The sequence below is a fragment of the Aquarana catesbeiana genome, linkage group LG05 (genome assembly GCF_042186555.1).
Source record: "Aquarana catesbeiana isolate 2022-GZ linkage group LG05, ASM4218655v1, whole genome shotgun sequence".
Lineage (NCBI taxonomy): Eukaryota > Metazoa > Chordata > Amphibia > Anura > Ranidae > Aquarana > Aquarana catesbeiana.
In genome coordinates this window covers 535819161-535841085 of record NC_133328.1, presented here as the reverse complement: position 1 = coordinate 535841085, position 21925 = coordinate 535819161, and the positions used below count along the sequence as shown (strand labels likewise).

At 42.5% G+C, this 21925-nt stretch overlaps 1 protein-coding gene across 1 annotated transcript; it reads right to left on the bottom strand.

The window, feature by feature from the left end:
- Positions 1 to 1913: 1913 nt before the first annotated feature.
- XKR9 (XK related 9) lies at positions 1914 to 21316 on the bottom strand. Its single transcript, XM_073631785.1, has 4 exons — positions 21137 to 21316; positions 13652 to 14198; positions 7143 to 7345; positions 1914 to 2646 (listed from the first exon to the last, which is right to left on the bottom strand). The coding sequence occupies exons 2-4, from the start codon at positions 13972 to 13974 to the stop codon at positions 2009 to 2011; spliced, it is 1164 nt and encodes a 387-aa protein (XP_073487886.1). The 5' UTR covers positions 13975 to 14198; positions 21137 to 21316; the 3' UTR covers positions 1914 to 2008.
- Positions 21317 to 21925: the final 609 nt, after the last annotated feature.

Genomic DNA, 21925 nt, shown 5'->3' with positions numbered 1-21925 from the left:
TTCACCCCAAAAAAAGCGAGTTTAAAAAAATTGCTGCGCAAATACCAGGTGACATAAAAAGTTGCAACAACCACCATTTCATTCCATTGGGTGTCTGCTAAAACAATATATATATAATGTTTGGGGGTTCTGAGTAATTTTCTAGCAAAAATTTTTACATATAGGAGAGAAGTGTCAGAATTGGCCTGGGTGACAAGGGATTAATTACCATAAGTAATATACAAATAATTATTATATATTGTTTTTAAGGTAATTTACTATATTTTCAAAATCTGTACTCAAGCAGGTGGCTTAACGGACAAATTACGGAAGTTTGAAGTTGTAACTTCCAACCAGTAATTTCACAGTAAATAGATAAATAATAAATTATTATGTTATAACATATAGCATATAAATATATGATTTAGCTTGAATATAACAGTACCTTTTCAGCATGCAGCAGATTGTCATTCTCCCTCCTAACTGTGTGAGAAAACATGGGATTGTGGGTAAATCTTATGCCGCGTACACACGACTGGACTTTATGGCATACTTGGTCCGGCGAACCGGAGTCCGTCAGAGAATTCGATCGTGTGTGGGCTCCAGCAGACTTTTTTTCCCCAAAAGTTTGACGGACCTAGAAATGAAACAGGTTTCAAATCTTTTTGACGGACTCAAGTCCGGTCTGAAAAACCGACGCTAGGGCAGCTATTGGCTACTGGCTATGAACTTCCTTGTTTTAGTCCGGTCGTACGTCATCACGTATGAATCCATCAGACTTTGGTTGATCGTGTGTAGGCAAGTCCGTTCTTTCGGAAAGTCCGTTTAAAAGTCCGTCGAAAAGTCCGCAGGACAAAGTCTGCCGTAAAGTCTGGTCGTGTGTACGCGGCATAATACTCATAAATTCATGTTTTTCCTTGTAGTTAAGAGGGCTGGGCTGAAAGGGAGCATGTGTCTTTTAGACACACGCCCCCTTCTATGACACTGCAGTGAGAGGCGTGCTTCCACTGCAGCATTTATATTGGACAACTGGGACCAATGTTACTTTACCATTGGTCCAAGGCTCCAAGCTGTTTATTGAGCTCAGTGCCTCTGACAAGAAGTGAGAAGCACTGTGAGCTCATCCTCTCAGTCTGCTGCAAATAGAGTGTGCCAGCTTGTATTTAAAGTGGCCACTCTGCATTTAGTTTCTGACAGGCTGCTCAAGGAGCCCCATATCTCTGGAACCATAGGTCGCCGAGCTACGACCCTCGAAGCTCACCTGCCTCCTCTGACTGTATGTCCCTGGTCTAGACTTTATATTCAATTGTGATCATTCAACTAAAGTAGAATGGCCAGGATCCAGTTCTCCGCTGAGCTTCCATTGATGTTTATAAGGTTATTCCACTGCATAGCTTGGTGCCATCCGCAAAGACTGAAATGGTACTTTTAATGCCAGATTTTCTATCATTATATTAAAGTAAGGGTCCCAACTCTGAACCTTGGGATACACCACTAATAATCTTAAACAATGAATCATTACCATTACTCTCTAAATACTGTATTTTAGACAGTTTTCTATCCATTTACAACCTGAATTTTCCAAGCCTGTAGACTTTACCTTACTCATTAGCCCTGTGTAGGGAACTGTGTCAAATGCTTTGGCAAAATCCAAGTATACTATTTCCACAGCCACTCTATATTTAAGGAAGGGAAACTTACACACTAATAAAGTATGTAGCTTGATTAAAATTCTGAGCTCAGCCTAATATGGGACTTTTGAGGATGGCAGTTCCAAAAAGCAGCAAAGACACAATAAACATTGCATTTCTCTCTATAAAAAAGGGATAGGTTCATTTTGGGTGGAATTGTTCTTTGGCTGCTTTATACTACATGTTAAATGAAGTATATCAGAGCTACATTTAAAAAAAAAAAAGATTCTTTTTGATCAACAATGACTGAAAACTGTAACTTTGTTTATGGCAAAACATAAGACTTGCATACAGTATGTAGTATGTTTAATAAAGACCTATACAATGGCTAACATTTTTCAAGGCATGATGAATTGTTCTATTCTTGGTCTCCCGATTGTGCAAATAGGACCATCGACTGTATCCTCCATGTTCTGACCCAAAAGTCTGAGGCTAGGGTGAAAACATGCATAGTACAAGATCAGAGAAATAATACCCAACCCCAGGGCAACAACTACTGCAATACTAAGTATTACAAATACTAAAGTGTTTGTAAAGATGGGCCTGAGGTAGAAGCACAAGGCAAGAATTCCAGACGTGGCTAATGTCCGAACAACATAATAAATAGTTATAGGAACCAGAGTCCTTGATCCTTTTATATTGAAGAAGGTAAAAACCAAAATGATTCCTACTACAGTCCTGTACAAAAATTCCATCCTTTGAGTTCTGCAGAAATTGGTTTGTTCCTTACAAGCCCAGAAAAAGCCACTGAGGCCCAGTACAACCACCAGACCTGTGAAGAGGTTAACACTGCAGTTTAGGAGAAACACAATGCTGACAATCCAGGAGGTCAAAGTGAACCATTTATAAAATACATAGGAGAACATAGGAGCTCCGACACTGATACCCTTCTTTCCTGGCAAAGATTTTCGTAGGGACATTTGATAATCAACAGTGGACCATGCGATACTGGTAACAGATACCAAGATGGATGCATCTGAAATCAAAGAGAGACGATTAATTAATTTTTTTATCCATCAACTGGGATCTTCTACACATTTAAAGCATATGCAAGCGCAAAAAAAACATATTTTGTATGTAGCGCTGCCCTCCTGAGGGCCACAAGATAAATCAGTACCCCCTCTGGTTGCCATGACCCTGTAAGTCCTCTGCCACCTCTGGCATCCTGGGTTCAAACATTTTTTTCCTTAAATAACAGCAACAATAAGAAAATACAAGAGAATTGGTTAAATCAGAAATAGTTTACTCAATGAGATGAATGGAATATAAATCAGAAAGTCAAACTTGAGCTTACACCTCAAAATGTTGTCTCCCAAAGAATGTTATTGATAGCGAAACAACTATCACCTATAAGCAGTGGCAGTGCGTCCATTAAGGGCACACGGGCACCGCCCCCTCCCTCCAGCCAACCCCTCTATGTAAAATGGATAGATTTATGCATTGCATAAATCTATCCATGGCCGCTGTAGCCACCCCCTATTCAGGCGTCCGGCCCCTTTTCGGACGCCAGGCGCCTGAATTACAGCGGCGGGGGTGTTTTTTTGAAGTACTCACCTGATTAGAACCATAGGATCTAATAGGCTTCAGAAAAGGTGAACTGCGAGCGCAGAGCATTTCGCTCGCAGTCCACCCAGGTGTGTTAGCAAAGCAAATGAATATTTGCTTTTCTAACACTGAACCGCCTCTCCGCCAATCAGGAGGCATGGATCTAATACTGGTCACCTGATTGGCTGAAGGCAGAGGTGATCCCATTGGCCTGCTAGCAGAACAGGAAGAAGAGACACAGGGAGGACACAGGAGCCATCACCTGACCTGTGCTACCCATCCCACAGCTCGCCACCGTCACCCGCTGCCTGACCCGCCACCACGATGGAGTAAGTGCTGGGCGGACAGGCGGGGGGGGGGCACAGTGACTACATATGATGGGCAGAGTGGCTACATATTATGGGCACAGTTGGCTGCATTTGCTGGACACAGTTGGCTGCATACGATGGGCACAGTTGGCTGCATATGATGGGCACAGTTGGCTGCATTTGCTGGGCACAGGTGGCTGCCTTTGATGGGCACAGTTGGCTGCATATGATGGGCACAGTGGCTGCATATGATGGGCAGAGTTGCTGCATTTTCAGGGCACAGTTGGCTGCATATGATGGGCACAGTTGGCTGCATATAATGGGCACAGTGACTGCATATGATGGGTACAGTAGCTACATTTGATGGCACAGTATGCGCCCCCCAAAAAAAATTTTGAGCACCAGCCGCCGCTGCCTCTAAGGCTACTTTCGCACTGGGGCGGGGGCGTTGGTGGTAAAATGCTGCTAACTTTAGGCCGCTTTAAGCACTTTTCAGCCGCTAGTGGTGCGCTTTTCACTCCCGCTAGCGGGTGAATAAAGGGTTAAAGCGCTTCCAATAGGCAGGAGCGGTGTATACACCACTCTCGCACTACCCCAAAGATGCTGCTTTGCAGGACTTTTTCTAATGTCCTGCAAGCACACCACTCCAGTGTAAAAGAGCTTGGGCTCTCACACTGGGGCTGCAGGGGAGGCATTTTTCAGGTGCTTTACAGGCGCTATTTTTAGCCTTGAAATAGGCCCCAGTATGAAAGGGGTCTAAGATTCAAACATTCAACAGTGAACACTATAATTTTTATGTTCAAATAAATGCATATACTGTTTATGTTAATAGGCTACAGGAGAGCAAAGGAATGGCTCTTATGAGTGTCAGACCCCTCTCTACTGCTCCATCACACATAAATGGAAAAACAGTAGATAAACAAGTACAACTTTAGCAAACAGGAACTGTATTACAATTTAGCCTGCTCTTACAGCGGGTTCTTGGTGAACTGCAGCTTTACCAGCTTCAGCAAAACAAATCCCTGAAGTGGGGAAGGAGGTGAGAGTAGTCTTGTGTTGCTGTGTGGCAATCTGGTTAATCTTCAGATAGCTCTGAAGTATTTAATTGCATGCAAGGAATATTGAATGATAAAGCAATAGCTGACCCAAAAGATGGTGTATAACCAGCAGACAATATTCAGTTGCAAATTAGAACTGTAATTGGATTCAAAGTGATCACTGACTTAAAGATGTTACATTCTGTGGAACTATAAGCAACAGCAGAACAACGAATGGCAAAGATGTCTGTACATAGTGTCTATGATATGCTGGAACAGATCCTTGAACTAAAGATGGTAATGGGTGCAAGAGACAATTGTGTCTATATACAGTGTCTAAGACTGGGCTATCGCCCGCTCACCACCCGGGAACAGATGAGGATGAAGATGATTATCTCTCAGGAATGTGGCTCAAGGGATGACATCCGGCCTCCTCCGCACCACACCACGGCTTACACAAATCAGACATCCCTACAGGGTGGATGGAACAGGAGCGGCCTCTGAGCTGCCGCTGGACAGTGAAAGGGAACTGTCCGCAAGTGTTCTTCCAGATATCTGTTGGGTAACTCCTCCAAAGCAGGCCACAACTCAGCTGCAGCTCACCCTGTAACAGATTCCCCTCATACAGATCCACGCCGGTCCTAAGAGAGCATGCCAGGCCTAAAGCCTTCCCTCTTATAGTCCCTCCCAGTGGTCTGCTCTTCTCTATCAGTCAGCTGGTAGTTGTAGTTTCACATAATACAGTCAGAGGGCGAATCCTACCCGTATGGACTACATGTCCCAAGATGCTTTGCTCTGTCTTGTCTCTGATCAAGAAAGTAACAGGACATCCCATACTGGAACACAAGAGGGAAACAGCTCTCCCTGAAACAATGCCACATAGCGTCTTTTGATTGCAGGAATAAGTAGGTATCCAGCTCCTGGCTACATGTACATCTCTGCAATGCATGCACATTTCCTTTGTTTTATCCCTTTAATGACTCTGCAGGTACAAAAAATACCTGCTGATTTGCACTAGAGTGCAAAATCTGGTGCAGCTGTGCATGTTAGCCAATCATCTTCTAACTTCTAGCTGTTTCAATTAGGATTTTACAAAAAGCCTAGAAACTGATTGGTTTCTATGCAGAACTGCACCAGATTTTACACTTTCCAGTTTTAGTAAATCAACCCCATTGTGTTTTGGTAAACTACTCCCACTCAGATCTCTGCAATATAAAGGCTATTCATTTTGTAAATAAGCACTGAGAAAGCTAAATAGGACTTGTTGAGATAACACAAATAGTGTGCACAAGACACAAGACAGCTCTGAATTTTTGACAAGATCAACAGGTTTTTTTTGCATTTATCAAACAAATATATCAAAGTGCTTCCAATGGTATATTTAGCAGAACACAAAATGGAGCAAATAGGAGTTAATTGTTAGAGTTTGCATACAGGTAACTATTGTGTTGAAGCTTTACCCTCACAAGCTTCCCTAGTACTGGATTCTTATGAAAGTATGTAAATGTAAATAATAAACCACAAAGAGTGGATATTCACAAAGAGTAAAAAGACTTGTAGCACAAATCAGTAGTATGTACTGGCAAATGCACTCTATTGTCAAAAGTATCGGGGCTCCTGCCTTTACATGCACATTGATGGGTGGAGGGGGGATTATGATGTGGGGTTATTTTTCAAGGGGTTGGGCTTGGCCCCTTAGTTCCAGTGAAGGGAACACTTAAGGTCTCAGCATTCCAAGACATTTTGGACAATTTCATGCTCCCAACTTTGTGGGAACAGTTTGGAGATGGCCCCTTCCTGTTCCAACATGACGGCACCAGTGCACAAACAAGGTCCATAAAGACACGGATGAGCGGGTTTGGGGCGGAGGAACTTGACTGGCCTGCACAGAGTCCTGACCTCAACCCGATAGAACACCTTTGGGATGAATTAGAGTGGAGACTGCGAACCAGGCCTTCTCATTCACATCAGTGCCTGACCTCACATGCACTTCAGGAAGAATAGTCAAACATTCCCATAGACACACTCCTAAACCTTGTGGACAGCCTTCCCAGAAGAAGCTGTTATAGCTGCAAAGGGTGGGCCAATTCAATATTGAACCCTACGGACTAAGACTGGGATGCCATTAAAGTTCATGTGCGTGTAAAGGCAGGGGTCCCAATACTTTTGATAATGAAGTTTACATGCTTCCTCCAAGCAACACTTATACGTCTGCCTGTTTTCAGAGTACTACTGGCATGCTCCTTAATGTAAAATATGTAATGAAAACAGATATACCATAGTTTACTTTGATCACTACTGGTTACAATAATGAGAAACACAAGCACACCAGTTCTGTAAATATAGTGTAAAATAAACTCTGGATTATTTAATACATCTATGCTCAGAGCAATTATGGTGTGCAAAGTATATTAAATCACAGCAACCAATCATATTTCACATTTTATCATTCAAGTTCAATTTAAAGAACTAAAGATGACTGCTGGCTGATAAGTATGGGTTACTGCACTTTATAAACTTGCCTTATTAAATATTTTATTTTTTATGATCATATGAGTTTCAAAATGTGCATTTCTACATACATTGAAATATAGTTATCCGCTCATGCTCCATCAGGATGTAGATCTGTAGAATAAGCTGTGGTGCGTTTTCCAGATATGTTTTAAAGCACTTCAACATACTGAGGTCTGTCATAGCATCAACTGCTCTCTTCTTGGTCTCCGCACAATTCTTTTTTTGAGGGTCATAACTGACTTGGAACCCATATTTTATAACATGCATATATCTAGAAGTACAATAGGAAATATATGAATATAATTATATTAATATTCTACATGTAAACTGTATTTATAGTATGTGGATGTGTTTTTAGATCAGACATGCGAAAAGTTGACAGTAACACAGAGCAGTGAGTTTATGGTTAAAAAAAACTATAAGAAGTTTCTACAAAAAGACTACCACCTACCTAATTCTGATTTAAGCCAATATTTGCAAGTCAAACATTATGTTTCCATCACTGCTTACCTTTTGGGGCGAGATATACGGTATTTACGTCATTTGAATCCAAATGCAAAGAAAACCCACATGCCCCAGAACCAACTTCCCCTTTCGATGGCACTCTGTAGTCTAAATGTATTTCAAAGCTCCTTAAAGTAGAAACCCGGCCCAAAATCAAACTAAGCTTAAACCTTAAGGGTGCTCCGGTCCTGTCACATGATTGGGTCCCAGCGCTAGTTTTAGTGTAGAGGAGGCACAATTCGACAATGGATGACCCATAGTAAGTCTGTGTGTGAAGTCACTGCCCAGGCTCTGCAGTTCTTATCGCTGCTTTCTCCTTTGACCAGACTTCTACTTTCAATTTGTACGAAAATGGGAACTGGACTTGGGAACAGAGTTGGAACATAACTGGGCCCACATTTGGGATGCCACTAAATCAAGACTACACTGGACATTCTGGACATTAAGAACTTAACAGTTAAGCTGCAAGGCACTATGCCCAAATGGCTGGCAATCACGAGTCAGAAATTTCCTACCAACCCACTTTAGCCACCCTCTCTCATTAAACTATCATGTATGTAATCTACTCTCTTGATTCTCGATTTATGATTATTTCTCTCCTTTCATCCCCCCACTATCTTTCTATATCTGAGCCCCTTTCTGTTTTACGCTTTCTATTCCTTTTATATTGGTTCCACTTGACACTACTGCCATTACCCTCACCCTTTATGTACCGTTTTTCGTTTACAAGATATTTTTCAAAAAATGCCTAAATATTCAACCTCTGTATTTTTTTTTAAATTTTTGAATTTAAAAAAATGACAAGGAAAAAGTATAAGAAGAGACCCATCACCAAATCCGTTTCTTTACATCCATCCTAAACCATGTTCTATTACATGCTTGTCTACTAATCGATGAAGACTCCTTTAGCCTATTTGGTCAGTGGGCAAACACAAGCAAATGACGAACATAAGTTGGAGTAGAACCAGGTGGACCAGTAGGCCTTAATATCAAGAATAAAGGAATGTCCACACATTTTAGTGTGTGCTAGATGTAGGATAGGTTTTTGAAGTCTAAGGTTTGTTAGTATAGGTAAATCTAGTTAGCTCAGGGCTAAGACTGAGCTGTGAATCTGGGTCAGGGTTCAGTGAGTCAGGGCTGGATAACTCATCCCAACAGCACTTCTGGTGCCTCCTCCTGGGCTAGAAGGTTGTAGAAACATCTATAGCTAGTGGGTGGATGTTAGGAGGGGCTGCCTCGAATATTTATGAGGGCCTCGAACAATCCCCAGTAGAGGGCTGGCAGGGGGCAAGGATTACCTCAAATATGCATGGGCCATTCCAGCAGGGGCCTCTAGGTGCATGATAGAGATTTAGTGCTGAGGAGACTGTCGGTAACTCTCTGGAGTACCCCCTAGTCTGGGCGGCTGACCTTGGGCCAGGGCTCGGGTGCTGAAAGGATTCTGCCACAACACATGGGGAAGCCCTTCCTGGAGGCACAGGAACAAGTGAGAGGACAGTTTGAGTAGAGCAGCACTACTGGGGACTTACAAGGGGGGAGACTGCCACATGTAGCCAGTTTTCCCTGAAGACAACGGTGTGTCAAATCTTCATCCCTTCCCTGGGAGATTTCCTGCAGAGTCAGCTGGGTGGGCTGGAGAGGATCAGTCTGGAGAACTGTGGAGGAAAGTTAGCCTGGAGGGCTAGTGAAAGGGGCAGCTGCAGCCAGGTGGGTTGGCAGTGCCTGAAAAGGTGGTACTTGGACCAGTAGCCACAGGAGGGAAAGTACAAACTGATCACTGAATAGTACTGCTACTCAACAAGGGGCTTTGAGTTCCTGCCTGAAAAGGGCCATTGCTAAATCTGCCTGTCAGATCCACTAACAGTGATCTAGCTGGAGACTGCAAGCAAGTGTAGTGCAGGAGAAGTGTCAAGGAGACTGTATATAAACTGAAGATGCCCCTAAAGTTATTGCCAAGGTTTTTTTGCTGAAGTCAAGTGGGCATCCCATAACCTCCCATCCCTATCCAAGTTATTACCCCAAATAAAAACAACAAACAACAAAGTCACGGACTGTTTTCTGTGTCTGCAGTGCCTGTGAAAATTCAGTGTGCCTGGCTGTGCAGGGTGGGAGATCCCAGTTTATCTGCAGCACTTAAGGGGGTGCGCTACATATATAATATATTTTCTGCACTTTACTGTAGCTTTTCAAAGATGGCCACAACATCTAACATCACATTGATATACAGTATTAACATAATTCTTTGTCGCGGAACACAATACACAAGAGCAGACTTTCTGTAGCTGTCATTTAGGTGTTGAATGCCAGCACATAACTTGTAAGCCATCTCCCCCTTGTACCACCTTTCTCCGTAGGAGCAGCAGAGTGTTGGGATCACTTCCTAATGTATACTAAGGCCACAGCATTCAGTTTCCATCACCAAGCATAAACAAGGTGCCCTCATACCAGTCTCTCCCAGTGTCCCATTCTATAGCTCCCAGTTGACACACTCATTCCCAGGTGTACTAGTACTCACTTCAGAGGACTCTTAGCCTGGCCTAAACAGCCTTTTGAATCCCACTTACAGCCCACAGTAGACCATAAAAGAGTCAGGGCAACTACAGCAGGTCCTTCTGGATGTTGAACTACCTCACTTGGAGTTGCAGCCCTGTTTAGAGCCTGTGGCAGTAGCTGGTTACAAATGAATAGCTCTAGGTTGTTTGGCTCCTATACCCCATCTCCTAAGGCTTCTCCCACCTTGACACTTATATGGGCATTAACACCTATTACATATATTACATCACTAGAGGAAGGTTTTCTCTAAAGGGGGCTTAACTCCCAATTACATAAAGTAAAACCTTGGATTGCGAGCATAATTCGGTCCGGAAACATGCTTGTAATCCAAAGCACTTGTAAATCAAAGCAAATTTCCCCATAAGAAATAATGGAAACTCAGATGATTCATTCCACAACCATTTAGGTCTTTCAGTTTATAGTCCATATAAAAATCTTATGGCAATGGAACCATAAAATATCCATCCACAAATGGAAGCCTCAAAGAGAGGATTAGCAGCAAAATCCAGCAGGAGCTACAGAGTATAAAAGATAAGAGAGGTGCCTCTAAGTGTAGCAATATGGTTACATTTAATGAAGGTACAACATTTAGCAACTCACATAGTTGATGATTAAAAGAGGCACATCTAAGTATGCAGGCATCCAGGGTAAAGCTATCCATATAGACCGTCCTCCTCACTGCCGGCTCTCACCGCTGTCAGTCTGCAATAGTGACCAGGAAGACTACTCTGCAGTAGAACGATCTGAAAGCAAGGCTTGAACTGCTCGTGGAGCGCAGTGTGGAAGGGATGACATTGATGGCGGTGCGGTGGATGGTCTATGTGGACAGCTTTACCCCAGATGTCTGCATACTTAGATGTGCTTAGATTAATCATCAACCATGTGAGTTGCTAAATGTTGTACCTTCATTAAATGTAACCATATTGCTACACTTAGAGGCGCCTCTCTTCTCTTTTATACTCAGTTGTGACATGACGCTACTTGTATATCAAGACATCGCTTGTTTATCAAGACAAAATTTATTTAAAAATTTTGTTTGTCTTGCAAAACGCTCTCAAACCAAGTGACTCTCAAACCAAGGTTTTACTGTAATCCCCTTTGTCACACTATATTGGAACAGAGCCACCTAGTAGCAAGGTGCAAGGCCCATTATGCAGCAGTTTATGTAGCTGCGATGAGGAGTAGAGATTCTGTTCTCTACTTCTTATCACAGCACAGTGCAAAGAAGTCAGTGATTGCAATACAAGTGACCAGTTTTAATAAGGTGTGATGAAAGCACTCAACTGGCTATGCAAATGGTCTCCTTCCTGCTTCCTCCTTCCTGCTACTTCATAAGGAAGTAGAGGAATTATGTCCCCTGCTTCCTCTTTCACTGCTCAGCAGTTCCTGCAAAAGTTAGAGCAGAATTTATATACTGTATATACAGTACATGCACAGAGGCAGAAAACAATGCTGCTTTTGCAGGCATTATTTTTTTATGCCTCTGAATACACAGATCTATTATAGCCAATCTGTCCTTGCACATTGTGGCTTTAGATTCATATTTTAAAGCAGCATTTATGTGTAGCCATAAATATAGTTGGTTACAACTATCAAAGAAATGTTTTGATATAAATAAAAACAGTTATTCATGGATGGTACAGTCTCGATAGGTCTTTTATATTTATTTATTTTTGTAACTGTTTTATTTTTTTACATTTTTTAACTATTTTTTTCTCGTGAGATCATGGGCACAAATCTCTCTTCTCGCTTTTACTAAGAATCGTGGCCATCCACTGCATATTTCATTCACTGCTCAACTTAGTTAAAAACTGTCTCTCTTCTGAGAGCTTTATGCGCTGTGATTTGCTGCGATGTGTAAAGGCAGATTGTACTTTAATAAAAAGGATGTGTCTGTAAGTGTTTTGTATGCAACTGAGGCAATCTTTATTTCCTTAAGTCAGACCTGGGCATTTTATGGCTCCTGGGTCACATCTGGTCCTTTGGTTGTCCCTGTCCAGCCCGCGATGCCTCCACTGTTAGCATGTCTCTCCCTACTGAGGAGGCTGTGTATCCATGTGACTAGGAGGAACTGGAAGGAGAAAGCCTGAGGAGCTGATAGGCAAATGTGTTGCCTAGGAAACATCCTGATGCTCTCCCACCATTCTTCTACCTGGCTCTTCCCATAAGCACCAGAACCAAGCCTGCAAGCTGTGAACCCCAGGAGCTGTGCACCTGTTCTTCACTCCAGCATCTGCACAAATCCCGGCTGTACCAGGGATCTTGGGCTGTCTCCTTCCAGCTTGCAGCTTTGCCAGTTATCTCCCTAAGCGTGTCAGATGCTCAGAATGGCAGATCAGTTAAAGTGTTACTAAACCCACAACAGTAAAATCAGTCTGCATATGCAGTAAAGCAGGCTTGTTATACTCACTGTGGAACCTAAGGGGTTGCATTATGTAAAAAGGCTGTTTGATCTTGTCTTCTCTGATCCTCCCCTTTTCCACTGTCCCCAATCCATCTCCTGATAGAACAAAGGCTAGAGGACAAGCTGCACTTGCTCAGTTTGGTGTGTATTGCTAGAGAGTTTCTTTTTTCTTGGGGGAGTGCATGTGGTCAGCACAGGGCCAATCAGCGCTGTCCAGTCAGGGGTCCTGCAGCCTTATAGGACAGTCAGAGTAGAATGAAAACTCCTGCTACAAGCTTTAACCAGACACTGATAGACTTCACAAGATTGCTGCTGATGAGAAAAGGTATTTGGCAGTTTAGATTTACTAAAACGATTGCATTTCCATGTTCTTTGTGAGACCATATATAGTGAATGCAGGGTCCTGGGTTTAGTAACACTTTAATTAACCCCTGTGCTTGTCAACTCCCTCACTGCTGACATTTCTTCACCACAGCTTCTAATATTTGTGAGCGTGCACACGATTTCATGAGCAGTTGTACCTATTATTCCTAGTGCCAGGAGTTTGTTTTTTATATGTCTATGTACATACAGACCTTCTCAGGTCCAAATTTAATAGTGAGCAGAATTAAGTTCAGCCTAGGGCCCCTTTCACACGAGAGGTCTAATCGGGTCTGGCTGTCCATTTTTCAGCTGGACCCAGTAGGACCCTCCATTCTCCTCTATGGGTAGTCAGATGTAAATGGACTTGTGCCTGCTTACAACCGACTACCTCCGATACTATCTGGCAAAAACTAACAAAAAGGAAGGGGGATCCATTCCCCTCCGTTTCGCCGGATCTAAACAGAGGGAAGTCAGTTGTAAATGGACAGCTGGCCCGTTTACATCCAACTGCCATTAGGGCAGACCTGTCATCCAGCACTCTCCTCATTAGGGGATCTGTCTGCTGATCCCCAGCTGAGCAAAAATCAGATCCAGCCCATGTGAAAGGGCCCTCCACAACAGTCCCAGTTTCTCATGTGGCCCCTTGGGAAAATTAATTACTCAGCCCTGCTCTAAGTAAATAACAGCTGAACAAGGGAGTTCAGAAGATGGACCCCAATATTCTGCCACAGATAAGAAGGTTAACTAACTTACCTTACAAATGCTCCAAGCAGGAAGATGTGAAGGAATAAGATCCCTTTTAGTTTACAAAAACTGTCCCCCTGATTGTCATCTTTAAACCACGTGTAACTAAAGGCTTGTATTATCAGAGTAGACACAAGAACAAAGAATATGGTCAGCAGGCCAAATACAGGGTGCCCTTGCTGGAAGTATTTGAATGTAATCCACAAATCTATTCCAATGTCAAAAAAGAAGGAAAGTGCTCCAAAGATAGTCATGAAAAAGTTCCATTTTGTAAAGCTCATGGTCCAGCATCCAGGAAGGATTGTGTTATACCATTTTTCTAAGAATCCCATAAATACCGGTAATTCCAAATCAAACTGATTTTGTTAACAATTTTAATTTTACAGGTCCATGTTGTTCAGGTTTAACTAATGTTTTCAATACTGAAATTAAATAACTTGCATATCTTTTTGCAGAAATATTGGATCATGTTGGAGATTGGGTTTTCACAGTTTACGACACATCTATGAATTTTCCATGCTTAGTTGACCAAATGCTGCATACATTTACTGGCAGTCTGAAATGAAAAATTAATTAATATTATTTTCTAATACAACTGTAATCTTAGCATAGTAAATATATGTAGCAACTTGTACACAAGCACCAGAATGGAGCACTCAGCATGTGAACCTGCTATGCCTAATACCTCTGAGGTTTTCAGGACAGAAGAGCCTCAAGCACAATAGACACAGTTCATGAAATGTAAGTACCATCGCTTGTGCTGATTTATTTTGTTTCATTTACCTAAACTAAAGCCGCCATACATGGATCAAAATTGTATGGGCAGGCTCATGGGCGTAGCATCAGGGGTCTCAGGGGTTGCATTTGTGACCCCGCCCCTAGCTCCAGGGGGCCCACAGCTCTGTTCCCTGCTGTCGTATTACATTTGATTTCCTCCACAAAATCTCAGACCTGGAGTCCAGCTCCAATCCGCCTTGTGTCCCCCGGTACCCCAGCCAAGTTCTATAATCCAGTAATCAGCTTCCAGTTGTTTGCCCTCTCCCCTGTTATTAGTAGGATGGGGGGAGGGGGCGAGGTCATGTCATTACTAGGATGGGGGGGCGAAGTCATGTCATTACTAGGATGGGGGAAGGGGGCAAGGTCGTGTGATTACTAGAATGGTTTCTACAAAAAAAAAAAAAATTTAATTATCCTCTCAATATGTACATAAATCTCTGAAATAAATCTTTAGCCACTTGGAGTATCTTGGCGCTTAACTGGAGTATCATGGTGCGCAGTGGAAGGGGCGGGTAGTAGTGGGGGGCCCCAGGACCACTTTGGCATCGGGGCCCACAAGTTTCAAGCTACGCTTCTGGGCAGGCTTGTTGTACAGAAGTCGATCTACCGATCGATTCCACACAAACTATAGCCAGCGATGCTGATCAATGTTTTCTGATTAAAGTGAAGTCTTCCTGTTATCAGAATAAAAAGGCTCAGCAGGAGTGCATGTGTGGCTGGGGGAACCAGGTCATTTTTTTTAGTTTAACCCACTATTTGAAAGAAAAAAATGACTTAGGTAAAGGTGGGATGGTCTAAAAAACGGCATTGTTGATGGTAATCTGATACACTGAGAACACCAGTTGCTGAGCCATGTGAATGTGCAGGCTCACTATTCCCCACGCCACCCATTGTAGGCGTTCTATAGGATAGAATCCGATAGAGGGACATTGCAAAGATGTAGAATCATGCAACAAGAGTCTCCAGTCCTAGCCAGAAGCACATAAGGAAGTTCTGTAAAATCCAGGTTCACCAGCTCATGCAGAGCTCAGTTTAAGGTAAAGTGAGAGGATCTTCTGACTTTAGCAGTTGTCACCTGACTGAATTCAATGTTTGCCTGGAGCTGCTTTAGACTGCGCACAAAAATATGTAACTTAGGAAAAAGAAAGTGAACCGCAAATATTTCAGACAAAAGGCAACGCTGTCCACCCACAATCTGAGTGTTTTAACCCCTGATTCACATTCATCCCTTATGACACCATTGCTTTCTGTCCTCAGGTTTGTGCAGTCTTTATAGTATTACAAAACTATCAGTATTACAAAACTAAAATTTCCTCCGTGGAGTTCCTGTCTATAAGATATCTCCTTTGACTCTCTGGTGCTACTTCAATATGCATGAGCCTGCCTTGCTTGTGGGACACATACGCAGTATTACTTTTAGGGTTTAATACTACTTTAAGCTAGGCTAGAATCGTTTTTACACTTTACAATAAAACAGTAGAACTGCAAAGAGAAATATTCCAGAGTAGCCAATATGAATGAATCATGTACAGTACTACTCTGCCTTCAGTAGGAAGATGCAGATTGATTTCTACTATGCCCTTTGTGCCATTCATTGAATACAGTTTTAAAGTATAACTCTGCTGTTCAAGTACAGTGCATTTGGAAAGTATTTACAGCGCTTCACTTTTTCCACGTTTTGTTATATTACAGCCTTATTCCAAAATGGATTAAATTTATTATTTTCCTCAAAATTCTACAAACAATACCCCATAATGACAACGTGAAATAAGTTGGTTTGAAATCTTTGCAAATTTATGAAAAATAAAAAAACCCATGTACATAAGTATTGAGCAAAGGCTGTGAATACTTTGTTGAAGCACCTTTGGCACCAATTACAGCCTCAAGTCTTTTTGAGTATGATGCTACAAGCTTGGCACACCTATTTTTGGGCAGTTTCTCCCATTCTTCTTTGCAGGACCTCTCAAGCTCCATTAGGTTGGATGGGGAGCGTCGGTGCACAGCCATTTTCAGACCTCTCCAGAGATGTTCAGTCGGGTTCCAGTCTGGGCTCTGGCTGGGCCACTCAAGGCCATTCACAGAGTTGTCCCGTAGCCACTCCTTTGTTATCTTGGCTGTGTGCTTAGGGTCATTGTTTTGTTGAAAGATGAACCTTCACCCCAGTCTGAGGTCCAGAAGTAGATTTTCATCAAGGATGTCTCTGTACATTGCTGCACTCATCCTGACTAGTCTCCCAGTTCCTGACGCTGAAAAACATCCCCACAGCATGCTGCTGCCACCACCATGCTTCACTGTAGGGATGGTATTGGCCAGATGATGAGCAGTGCCTGGTTTCCTCCAGACATGACACTTGCCATTCAGGCCAAAGAGTTCAATCTTTGTTTCATCAGACCAGAGAAATTTGTTTCTCATTGTCTGAGAGTTCTTCAGGTGCCTTTTGGCAAACTCCAGGTGGGCTGTCATGTGCCTTTTTCCGAGGAGTGGCTTCTGTCTGGCCACTATACTATACAGGTTTGATTGGTGGAGTGCTGCAGAGATGGTTGTTTTTCTGGAAGGTTGTGGTGGTTCCAAACTTCTTTCATTTACGGATGATGGAGGCCACTGTGCTCATTGGGACCATCAATGCTGCAGGAATTTTTTTTGTACCCTTCCCCAGATCTGTGCCTCAATACAATTCTGTCTCGGAAGTCTACAGACAATTCCTTGGACTTCGTGGCTAGGTTTGTGCTCTGACATGCACTATTAACTGTGGGACTTTATATAGACAGGTGTGTGCCTTTCCAAATCATGTCCAATCAACTGAATTTAGCAAAGGTGAACTTCAATCAAGTTGTAGAAACAGCTCAAGGATGATCAGTGGAAACAGGATGCACCTGAGCACAATTTTGAGTGTCATGGCAAAGGCTGTAAATATTTATGTGATTTTTTATTTTTAATAAATTTGCTAAGATTTCAAACAAACTTCTCTCATGTTGTCATTATGGGGTATTGTAGAATTTTGAGGAAAATAATGAATTTAATCCATTTTGGAATAAGGCTGTAACATAACAAAATGTGGAAAAAGTGAAGCACTGTGAATACTTTCCGAATGCACTGTATATATTGGCTACAGTATTTCCTTAAAGCCCAACTCCAGGAAAATGTAAACTTATCCTCTGCAGTGAGCCCATGCCTGCTCTGCAAGGGTTAAAGTGGTAGTAAACTCCTTTGCTTATCTTTTACCTACAGGTAAGCCTATAATAAAGCTTACCTGTAGGTACTGTGAATACTTCTTAAACCTGCACCATTTAGGAGATATTTACTTGTATAGCAGCCAGTGATGTCATCAGTGTATACACACTGCGCTCTCAATGGAAAGCATGTGACGTAGGGTTGCCATCTTTTCTTCAAGTCAAACCCAAACACTTTAGCAGCGCACAGCAATTTTTTTTTTATAGTATAACCGTATATACTATACATATATTTTGCAATTAAATAACATTTCTAATCATATGAAGTTAATCACAAGATTCCCCCTTTTATGTCAGAGTCCACAGAGTTCCCCTTTTACATCAGAATCCGCAGAGTTCTTTTTTTTAATGATATGGGGGTTCCCTCCATACCAGACCCTTTTCTGAAGATGCAGCCCAGCAGGTCAGGAAAGGGAGGGGAGGAGCGATCAACAGCTGATGACTCATCGGTTGTTAAGGAAGTGGCGGCCGACTTCCCAGCCTGCTCCTTAGCAACCAGCTATACACAGTGTAATAAAGTGAAAAAAAATGCAACAAAAAATGCAACACTTGCGCTTCTGGTGCGGCTCCATTGAAGTCTATTTCACGCAAAACTCAATCTGCTGCAGGAAGAAAAGTCCCCAACCCTTTCCAAAAACACACCGGCTGAAAAACGCATAGATGTGAACGTGTACCATAGGAAACCATGTTAAAATGGACTGTTTCTGTAAAATGTAAAACACGCAAAAAAAGCGCATAGGTGTGAATGTAGAGTCAATATAAAAGCTGCAGAAAAAACATGTAGTGCGTTTTTAACGTGATTTTGCCACAATTTGCATTTTGCGCTTTTAAAGTGGTAGCAAACCATGGAAAAAATGTAATAAAAAAAAAAAAAAAACAACCTGCAAGACAATAGCATAATGTGCTAGTATGCATCGCATACTAGCACATTATGAAATACTTACCTTAGAACGAAGCCCCCTCAGCGACACCTGTTCACTGCTGAGGGGGCTGACATGTTCCCCCGGCGGTTCTTTCAGGTTCTCAGGCTCCGGTGCTGTGAGTGGCCGGAGCCACAATGACCTCACTCCCGAACATGTCAGCGGGAGCCCTCTGTTCCGGCAAGGAGCTCTGAATTTCCGGCTCGATACGTTGAACTTTCCGAGCGCATGCGCGGCTGCATGCAGGGTGAATATCTCCTAAACCATGCAGGTTTAGGAGATATTAATTTTAATAAGGCTTACCTGTAGGTAAAAATAAGAAAGCGGGGTATACAACTGCTTTAAATCTGCCCCAAAACAAATTTGCCTAAAAAAAAAAAAAAAAAATAATATCATTAAAAAAAAAAAAATGCAAAATGCATCACATCCGAGCACTCTGTCGCCTGAAGAAAAACGCTGTTCAAAAAAGTACATGAGCTTCTTTTTGGCAGATTACAAGTGTTTTTGGCCCCATAGACTTCAATAGAAACGCCTGACTTGAGCGTTTTACGAGCGTTTTGTCACTCGTTTTCTGTCCAAACAGCAGCTCTCCTCCCCTACTTTTCTTTTCCTCTACTCCCCCTGGTGGCTAAACAAAAACGCCTGAAGCTGTGAAACGCTTTTAAAATGCTTTAAAAACGCTTGTAAAAAGCTGCAAAAACGCTTAAAAAATGCCAGTAAATTGCTACGCTCAGGTGTGAATGAAGCCTAAAGTACTGTAGAAGTAAAGGCACATTATTTTTTTTTTATTTTTTTTTTTTTATTTTGGATAGACTAAGGAAAGGTTATAACTTCTGTCAGATTTTTTTTGCCATCTGTATCCCATTTGGGAGATTTCCCTTCACCTTCTGTCCCATAGCCAAAACAGGAAGTAAGGAAATTCCTGATTGACACCAAAACTGGTGTCACCACTGGAACATTTCCATTGTATTCCTGTTCTGGTGACAACCCAAAATTTGGGATTTTCATTCACATTCACTAATAGTAAACAGGACAAATAGAGAGAGGGTGAATCTCCCTAACAGGAACACAGACAGCAATAAAAACGTAAAAAAAAAAAAAAACACAGTTGTTCTATTCTCTATCTGCTCTATCCAAAACAAAAAATAAAAACCTTTTGCCTTCAGTTATACTTTAAGATGATACAGGTTTCTGAATCATATATTGGTCATTATAAGACAGTAAGCCCCCATCAACATCGGCGCGATTTGACATGTCAAATCACAGCCTATTGCTACGGCACTGGTCCATCCGGTGCAACCGCTGACTTTGCAGCGCCGCACCGATTTCCAAAAGTAGTTCCTGCACTACTTTTGACGATATTGGGAGCAATTTTAATACACATCTGTACAGACCCGAACAGATGTCTTTCAAATTGCCCCACCCCACCCGAACGCCCACTGAAATGCGGGATTGAAATCGTGCAAGCTCAGCTGAACTCGCATGATTTCAAACCCGCATTCAGTGTGAACGAGGGCTAAATGTTGTCTGTTGACAGCAGTCTGTGTGTAAATTGAAATGTGAATGACATAGAACTGTGTAACCACTGAGCAGGCAATATGGCTCCCAATAAATGTTGACGTTTTCATTAGGCACAATGGATAACTACAACACCTAAGGCTGGGTTCACATGTGCGACTGAGGTTTGCAGTCCGGGGTCCGGTGCGTTTTTGTTCACCGGTTCAGGTGCGATTCAGGGGCAAATTTTTGCCTGAATTCGCACCTGAACCAGTCCCAAAAACGCACAGGGCCCTTTTTGAAACTGCACTGTGGCCACCCTGGACATGTGTGAACCGGCTCCATCGAGAGCCAGTCACATTCACATGTCATGCGGATTGGATGCAGTATAAAACGCATCCAATTCACATATATGTGAACCCAGCCTTAAGCAGCATATGTACAACAGGCAGGTAACAAATACTTCCAGCTAGTTAAGTTGGGCACAGATGGGTCTAATATAAGAGTATCAATATACTCTGACAGGAGGAGTACCCACTGTCAGATTACAATAACACAGAAAGGAGGATTCCTTCATCTACCTCACTTGTGTGGATGGGGGAATCAGTTCAGTTTTTTCATTGAGGCTGGGTTCACTCTATGTGCGGCATGGGGCACAGCAGGGGGTCCGGTGCATCCCCGTTCACCATTCCAGGTCCAAATGGTTGCCTGAAAAGACGCACAGGACCCTTCTGCTGTGTGCTCCAAGGCCACCCCAGACATGTGTGAACCGGCTCCATAGAGACGGTCACACTCTCCTGTCATGCAAATTGGATGCAGGGAATCCCACATCCAATTCACATAAGTGTGAACCCAGCCTTAGCCTGCTGGCTGATCAAAACACTGGTCAGTCTTAGCCAATTATCACCACACCCTGCGGGCAAGTATTCTGTAAAAACTGAAAGTAGTTTCAATGCCATACTTGGTTCCCTTGGCAAATCTAGTGATAGTAAGTATATATAACAGGAATTAAATTAAACAGATATAGTAGAATACAATAAATGTGTAAAACCCTCATAAGGTGTTCTTACCTTGCAAGTTAATATTTGATCCGTAGCAGAAGTAATGAATTCCTAGGTAACACATCCATAGACTCAAGTGAAACTTGTACTCCGTCCTCCTCCTAGAAGAAGGGAGTGTATGCTGTGTACACTCATGTCACAATGAAGGAAGTGCACTGACAATGGGCAGGTCTGCTTGCTTGCTTTCGTTTTGCATTAATAGTCTCTCAGGTAACCACTACGATGAAAGGTTACACCTAAAGCCTCGTACACATGATCGGATTTTCCGCAGACAAAAACGTCAGACTTTTGTCCAAAGGGCGTTGGCCAGGAACTTGTCTTGCATACAAACGGCAAGGAATTGTTGGCCAACAAACACAAATGTAGTGACATACTATGTGGTTTTTCAGCTCTTTAGCACCACACTTTGGGCTCCTTCTGCTAATTTCGTGTTAGTAGAAGTTTGGTGAGTGTTGATTCGCGCTTTTCATTTTGCACTTTTCAGTTTGTGCTTTTCAGTTCGTTTCTGAACGGCCGTTTGTCAACCAGCTATGTTGCGGAATCAGAGGAGATAACGTGTTATTTATTATTGGCCTTGGATTTATTGCTTTGACCCAAGTCCAGACCAGAAACAGGAGGATTTCTTGGACCAAAAATTGGTTGCTTTATTATTCGTGACCAATTATGTCATATGCCTTTGCTGCGGGAGCTCCAGGAGAATAATCCAGATGATTTTCGGAATTATCTCCGGATGATAGACCCCTGCTTTCACCAACTCTTGGCATTGTTGACCCCCTATATCGGGGTTTCTCAACCTTT

What these genes read in the sequence shown, in the direction of transcription:
- XKR9 (XM_073631785.1), bottom strand. Translation starts at nt 13,974, where the DNA reads ATGGGATTCTTAGAAAAATGGTATAACACAATCCTTCCTGGATGCTGG. An exon ending in CTGCTTGGAGCATTTGTAAG is followed by an intron (nt 7,346 to 13,651) that starts GTAAGTTAGTTA and finishes TTGTACTTCTAG; the next exon opens with ATATATGCATGTTATAAAAT. An exon ending in GCGGATAACTATATTTCAAT is followed by an intron (nt 2,647 to 7,142) that starts GTATGTAGAAAT and finishes CTTTGATTTCAG; the next exon opens with ATGCATCCATCTTGGTATCT.